Here is a 7,924-nt window from a genome sequence, read left to right on the forward strand (position 1 = left end):
CTAGTTGTGCTTGCGGGGGTTGAGCTCTGGCTCTTTGGGCCCGCCTCTCTCACACACACAGAGGAAGCAGCCCGTAGCAGCTGTCTAACTCCCAGGTACCTATTTACTCCTAAGTGAACATGGGCATCAAGGTGCAAGAAACTGGTCATTTGTTTCCACCATCGCCGGGGATCGATCCCCGGTCAACAGGACTACGAATCCCGAGCTCTGTCCACTATCCTTCGGGTGTAGCCTCTCAAGGATAGGTAACTTGTGCCTCACTTCTCCCCGTCCTCTCACCATGAGAGGGGAGGAGGGGGGGGGGGTTGGCTTCATAAGACCCATCCAGTCACTAGTCAGGTCCACTGGTACTTAACCTGACTGACTGCTGGACGTATCTTCCATGTAGCACTTGACAGTAATATACCGCAGCTTCGAGTCTTTTTATATATGCTTCTAAATTCGAGTCGAATTCTCGACTCACAATCAAGAATTCCGGGTTCGAATCCCAGGGAGGAACATTATTTATTATGCACCTCATACCTATCTTGTGGGCGGTAGTGGAAAGGGTTACAGAGGCACATAATGGGTGGGACAGAAGTGGTTGGGCGCGTTTCCTATCACCAAATGCTCCTGTAATTCGACCTTGGGAGGGGGGGAACCTCGATATAAACCTAACATGTATAAATATACGCTGGCTGCCTGTCCCCCGACACAAAAATAAGAGAGAGTATAGTGACCTACATCTTGAATTACCCGGAAAACTATGAAATAGCGTCAATGGTATGTATATATATATATATATATACATATATATATATATATATATATATATATATATATATATATATATATATATATATATATATATATATATATATATATATATATAACTTTTATTTTCTCTACAAGAGTCAAGGTTAAGCTAAAAAAAGTTCCCCTTGAGGTAAAACTGTAGCATTTTCTCTATTGAAGGCCTTGAGCTTCCTAGGATTAAAAAGACTTCCTCTGTTGCTGTAGGAAGCGTTGCTTGGAGGTCACGTTTCTTCCTACAGGATGAACGGCGACTCTCCTTCACGTATGGCTTAACTTTATGTATTTGATGTTTTTTTGTGTTGCTTGATATCCTCTCGTGGGGCTTGATATCCTCTCGTGTGGCTTGATATCCTCTCGTGTGGCTTGATATCCTCTCGTGTGGCTTGATATCCTCTCGTGTGGCTTGATATCCTCTCGTGTGGCCTGATATCCTCTCGTGTGGCTTGATATCCTCTCGTGTGGCTTGATATCTTCGCATATCAAGAGAGCCACACATAAGTAGAACCTGTACACCAGTTGATTGACAGTTGAGAGGCGGGACCAAAGAGCCAGAGCTCAACCCTCGCAAGCACAAATAGGTGAGTACACACACACACACACACACACACACACATACACATACACATACACACACACACACACATTAGGTGAGTACACACACACACACACAAAACACGTGAGAAATTCCTTATTTAACCGGATATGTTTACGTTCGTGTAAAAAAAAATGCAATCCGGATTCCCTGGCTCTCAGAGGATACATCTTTCATTATCCTCATCATCCCTCCCCCCTGACATCCTACCACCAGTGACGCATCATTATATATACTGTCTCTTTCTATATATATATATATATATATATATATATATATATATATATATATATATATATATATATATATATATATATATATATATATATATATATATATATATATATATATGTCAGCTGGGCACAGCTGACAGGCTGACACAAAGATCAATGCTCCGGGATGCTGATTGACGTCGCTTTCCAGTGACTGTCAGATCATCGATGTCAGCTGCTGAGTACACACACTCCCTCTAGTAGAGCTGACCCTGGTGTCAGCAGTGCTGGGGGCAGCTGACCCTGGTGTCAGCAGTGCTGGGGGCAGCTGACTTTGATGTCAACAGTGCTGGGGGCAGCTGACCCTGGTGTCAACAGTGCTGGGGGCAGCTGACCCTGGTGTCAACAGTGCTGGGGGCAGCTGACCCTGATGTCAACAGTGCTGGGAGCAGCTGACCCTGATGTCAACAGTGCTGGGAGCAACTGACCCTGGTGTCAACAGTGCTGGGGGCAGCTGACCCTGGTGTCAACAGTGCTGGGGGCAGCTGACCCTGGTGTCAACAGTGCTGGGGGCAGCTGACCCTGGTGTCAACAGTGCTTGGAGCAACTGACCCTGGTGTCAACAGTGCTGGGGGCAGCTGACCCTGGTGTCAACAGTGCTTGGAGCAACTGACCATGGTGTCAACAGTGCTGGGGGCAGCTGACTATGGTGTCAGCAGTGCTGGGGGCAGCTGACCCTGATGTCAGCAGCCTTGTGGACTCAAAGTTACCAGCGCCGAACGAGACAAGAAATATTAAATTAAAAATAAGTTAATGTATCTCTTGAAAAAATATAAAGACAATGCCACCTGTATCTCTTAGCCTGTATCCTGTGGAAGGTCAGTAACTTGACCTTGGGGGAAGCATATATATATATATATATGTATACATGCTTCCTGTCCCCAACAAAAGGAATTATGAAATAATTATATATAATGTGTAGAGAGGTCGGGGTTGTGTGAGGCGACGTATGGCAACCCCGCCAAGGCCAGTGAGTTGTGTTGAGCCGAGCTCAGTCACGGTCACACAGACCTTTGAAGAGGATGAGTATACGTTCTTCTTCTTCTTTTAGTTGTAAGTTTTTTTAAACACAGGTGGGTAGAGGAATATATGACCTCTGACACACACAGAGGTCATTCTCTCTCTCTCTCTCTCTCTCTCTCTCTCTCTCTCTCTCTCTCTCTCTCTCTCTCTCTCTCTCTCTCTCTCTCTCTCTCTCTCTCTCTCTCTCTCTCTCTCTCTCTCTCTCTCAATCCTTGGGCAGTGTTTTACCATCTTTGGAGAGTTTAAACTGTTTATGTGAATATTGTTTAGATCCTAGGATATTTACCGTGGTTTTCTATGTGCTTTTCATGTTTCCCTTTGCTTGCTTACATTTATTTTCAAACTGGACAGGTTAGTTCTTTTTCTTATATTGGTAAGTGGTGGTGAGTATTTTTTTATTACTTTTTTGGTAACTAGGCCAGTCCTATGTTTTTTCTTGATAATTGGCTTAAATATGCTTATTATGAGCCAAGGGTTGTTCAGTGTTTTAGTAATTACTTGCTTGTTGTATGTGTGTGTTCTATAGGATTAGAGTTTTGGTGAGGAAGATATCAGTTAATATATTTATATCATGTGTATTATTGAATTCCGGTTCCCAGATGCATCTATGAGGAGGCATATTGCTTTTTTGTTGCGTAGTCTGACTGTTAATTTCTTGATATCCGATGATGTTTTTTTTCTGTTTGTTGTGAAGAAGGTGGGATAGTGGTCAGTTGCTGTGTCAGTGATTATGACAGAGGTGAGATGGGCTGTTATGTTAGTCTGGTTCGCTTGAAGGTTAGGGTGTGGGAATTAGCATGCAGGAGTTCATGCAGTTAACAAAATTGTCAACTTTAGGCTATATGACAAGGTTTAATGTTGAAGTAAACGCCTAAGACGATATAATTCTTATTAAGTTTATTGTTTATGATAAAAATCCTAATTTTTTGTGAGAATTCAATTATATTCATATTAGGAAATCTGTAAAAAAAAAATATATATACCTTCAGCAGTAAGAGGCTGTCATTCGTCCAGATGTGGCAGTGGCATATGCTTCCAGCTTAACCTCTACATCTTCCACAGGATTATTTCACTGTCATAGATGGCACTGAATGACCTCACTGCCACAAGAGAACCTTAATGACTCAAATAGTAATTTACTAACCAGACCAGTGCTCATAAGGCGAGTTCCGGATCATATATAAGCTGATGGCACTGATGGCACCCAACCTGGTCTTACAGGTCCACCCAGGCGAGGATGGAGAGTGGCACTGTGTCTCACCAGGGCGGGTGCCACTGTGGAGCTGTTAGGTTCGAGGTAATGGCACCAGAGCGCCTCACCGTCATGGATTGCAGGTGTGACCTCCCACTTCACCAGTATGTGTGTGTAACTGTGTTTTGACTGATGTGTTTATACAAGTAGTGTGGAGTGTAGTGTGTTGTGTGTTGTGTTGATCCCGGTGGTGGTGGTCCCCCGACCGCGTGAACGCCGCCGAGAATTAGAGCGATGGGGCGAGGCTAGACCAGAATTAGAGGGATGGGGCCAGGCTAGACGAGAATTAGAGCGATGGGACGAGGCTAGACAAGAATTTCCCTGTGGAGGAGCCTCAATGAAGGACCAGTGGCGACATCGAAGCTATGTGAGGGGAAAGACGAGTCAAGGACCAACCCGTCCTCCTAATAGAGCGTCGCATTTTGACATACACTTTACCTAAAAGCCAAAAATCCTCGTTACAAAATGGAAGCGGCTGGCGAAATTGACGTTCTGTCCTGTTTTGGGTCCTCTGGAAGGTAAGGATAAGGGCACTTTAGTACATCAGCTGTTCTAGCAAAGTAATTTCGTATTCCCTTCTTGTTAAGAAGTTCCTTTAAGGAATTGCTAGGGCATTACATTATAATCATTCATGTACTAGGATGCACTTGGAAATATATTGCTTGGCATACATATATATGCTATACTATGGTGAGATAACGAGAGGCCACAAGGGGTAACTTTCACAACGGATGATAGCCTAATGCTACCGAGAAATTATTCACCAATGAATATTACATAGTAGAATAACCTAGCGTGATCCTGGCCATCAGTTCTTAGCACCAGCTGACCTAGCACGACCTTGGCCATCAGCTGCTGACACCAGCTGACCTAATGTTTTCCTTCAACAGCTGCAGCATCTGCGTCAAGAAGCAGAACAAGCACTTCATCGTTCCCTCCAGCTGCTTCAAGCTGCTGCAGGGGCACGACTCTCTCACCACCTACACCTTCAACACCCACACCGCCAAGCACACCTTCTGCTCCACCTGCGGCGTCCAGTCCTTCTACGTCCCCAGGTCCAACCCGGACGGCTATGGTAAGTCAACCCGTCCTCGACCTAAGTTCATTACATCCAGTGGTCGACCCCACAGACGCATTCATCAATGTTTACATGCTGTTCATTCAAAATGGGAATTTTCTCACATATAAATTAATGTTATAATATATTAGCATATTGTGCATATATAGGCATAGGTTAGGTTAGGTGTTTAGGTTCTGTTGGCGATTATTTGTATTTGTAGTACGTGGGTGAAGCATTTACAGCGTTGTGGTTCGACCAAAATTCGTCAGTGAAGCACTTGTTCCGGAAGTGTTCCAACGAAATCAGTTGTGAGTCGTGTGTAAACCGTTTTTCATTTATAAACAGCGGGTCTGGCGGGTGCATGGAATCACTTTTGGGTCTTTGTTTGGAGGACGGGCTGGGTAAGTACCTCACAGCTCGGAAATTGGACACATAGATAGCCCGAAATTGGAACGCAATATTCTTTCAGTTAAGCAATTTCAGTTGTTACGATCGGCTTGCGATCTTGGGATGTTTGCCTACGATTTTCTAAGATTTTACGTAACATATCAATTTGAATTAAATATTGTCCTATTCAACATAAATGTAAATGGCGTAAATGAGTTTACTAAGATTCTGAAGGTTTTCCCGCTTTCTCCTGTAGGTATTGCGCCCCATTGCCTAGATGAAGGCACTGTGAAGAGCATCAGATATGAAACGTTTGATGGAAGGAGCTGGGAAGAGCACATGAAGAAAAATATTCATATAGCCAACTATTCCAAAATTAAGGAATAAACGCAGTTGTCTTATGTTGAGTTTTTCCCTATTGATTGTGTCTGCTTTTTATTATTATTCTCAAGATTTATTTGTATATGTTATTAAATATTGACACACCTTATATTCTTATTATATTCTCATGAGAGATCCTCCTCAATTGTTCAAATTGTTCAGTCAATTAGCCTATCATAACTATCCTAGCATCAACATTTTATCTGAGCTGAACGCTCCTTCACAGAATCAATATATTAACAGTTGAAAAAGGTGTTGTTGGATCTTCAACTTCAATATGAACAATTTGCATCCAACACCACGAAGTTAGTTGATGTTGACCAGACCGTTGCAACCAACCTCACTAGAAGGTGAAGGGACGACGACGTGTCGGTCCGTCTTGGACCATTCTCAAGTCAATTGTGTCACAATGGTCTAGGACGGACCGAAACGTCGTCGTCCCTTCACCTTCTAGTGTGTGGTTTGGTCAACATACTTCACCCACGTTATTGTAACTCATCGCCCACGGGCTCACCATAGCCCGTGCTACTTTGGAACTCTTTGTTCCAAGTAGTGAATCAACAACAAATCCTGGGCTAAATATATTTGCTGGTTGATCAGTAAGCTATTGTGGTAGCCTCAATGAGCTTAGAACCCAGGCCAAAGAAAACACTAGGCTACATTAGACCTGTCCAGAGAACTGGAACCCCCTGGACATATTATAAGTCTCGGGAAGGAGGGATCTATCAAGGTAAAGCGCCAAGCCACTATGACTATATAGCATTGGGAAGGGGTCAGGATAAGGATTTGAGATGGGACGGCGGGAAGGAATAGTGGCTTTCACATTGCAGTCTACACTACTTGAAACTTCAAAAAATGTGTGTGCAATCCTCAAAACTAGCACTCAAGCATAATATTTTAAATATCCAACATAGTTTTGAAGCTGGATATCAATTTGGGCAAAATATGACAAAATCTCCAAACATAGAAAACGAAACGCTGACTACAAAAGCAGAAGCGATCAGCTGACGCCGTAAACACACCGCCCAGCCCTCGCTGTCAAGCCTATTAAGTCTAACTCTTGGCTAATACGGCTGACCCCAGTCGCTGCCCTTAATACCAACAACAGGTCTAACTCTACAACACATCTGGACCACTCGTCGCCCTTGTAACAACTGAAAACTCGCCCCAAAAGCCTTGCCAAATGAACGCTGATGTGCCATTGGGTCTCAGAACACTGCAGTTTAAGGCAGACTGCTCGTTCCATGAAGAAGACGACGCTATTCATGCAGGTAACAGTTTATTCAAGTTCTCAAGAGGAAATTTATGGGTTATGTGTCTTGTCATTGTCTAATATGCACATTGACCCGTGTGTAATTACCTAGAAGTGTAGTTACAGGATGAGAGCTACTCTTGGGCTGTCTCCCAGTACTCCTGTCATATGATGCTTTGACACTGTGTTTGTGATATTTTTACTATTTGCATTTACTGTTTGTGCCTGCAGGATCGAGTTATTATCTCTTGGACCCCGCCTTTCTAACCTTTGTTTAATGCACTGCCTCACGACCTGTTTTTCTCTATCGTATGATCTAAGGAAATTACAGGCGGCTTATTTTCGCCATACGAGGCAGCTTCTATTTATATCTACCCAAACTCATTCATATATATGTTTAATGTAATTTTGAAACAATCAAGGGCTTCCGCGTCTGTTTTTTTTTTTAATTATTTTCTACCACAGACGTGGCCAGACATTTACAATGCTAATCAGCATATATACATTTTCTTCTGTCCTCCATGGACAGGGTTAGAGATGTGTTAAACATATAGTTCAGGGGTTTATTGAACAATCAACCACAGAAGGTGAGTCGGTGCTTTTAAAATGCTAAGCTAACCTACATACGTAAATACATAGATACACAGATTTACGTATGCCTTACATAATGTGTTCGATGTGTCTTTTACGATGTGTCATTAATGTACATTTACAAAAGTGAAATGTAATTCTGGTCAGCTTCCATATATACTTTATACACATACATGTACATATACATATATATATACATACATATATACACACACATGCATTCACATACATTTGTCTCTTTTTACTCTGACAGGGTGAGATAGCTGATAGAGAAACTAGTGTGCAATTAAGCACTTAATCACTGAAGGTGATTAAGGTG

The 7,924-nt window shown here is 42.7% G+C and overlaps 1 protein-coding gene across 3 annotated transcripts; it reads left to right on the plus strand.

The window, feature by feature from the left end:
* Nucleotides 1-2,556: 2,556 nt before the first annotated feature.
* On the plus strand, nt 2,557-5,871 carry LOC123774403 (centromere protein V). Of its 3 annotated transcripts, none has more exons than XM_045768654.2 (4): nt 2,557-2,712; nt 3,904-4,017; nt 4,825-5,009; nt 5,638-5,871. In XM_045768654.2, exons 2-4 carry the CDS (start codon nt 3,920-3,922, stop codon nt 5,766-5,768), a joined length of 414 nt encoding a protein of 137 aa, XP_045624610.1. In that variant the 5' UTR covers nt 2,557-2,712; nt 3,904-3,919; the 3' UTR covers nt 5,769-5,871. The 3 variants fall into 3 exon arrangements, with proteins under 3 accessions (XP_045624610.1, XP_045624611.1, XP_069163918.1); XM_045768655.1 differs by lacking the exon at nt 2,557-2,712 and adding an exon at nt 2,714-2,732; XM_069307817.1 differs by lacking the exons at nt 2,557-2,712; nt 3,904-4,017 and adding an exon at nt 4,075-4,452.
* The last annotated feature ends 2,053 nt before the right edge of the window (nt 5,872-7,924 follow it).

The sequence above is a fragment of the Procambarus clarkii genome, chromosome 61 (assembly GCF_040958095.1).
Source record: "Procambarus clarkii isolate CNS0578487 chromosome 61, FALCON_Pclarkii_2.0, whole genome shotgun sequence".
Classification (NCBI taxonomy): domain Eukaryota; kingdom Metazoa; phylum Arthropoda; class Malacostraca; order Decapoda; family Cambaridae; genus Procambarus; species Procambarus clarkii.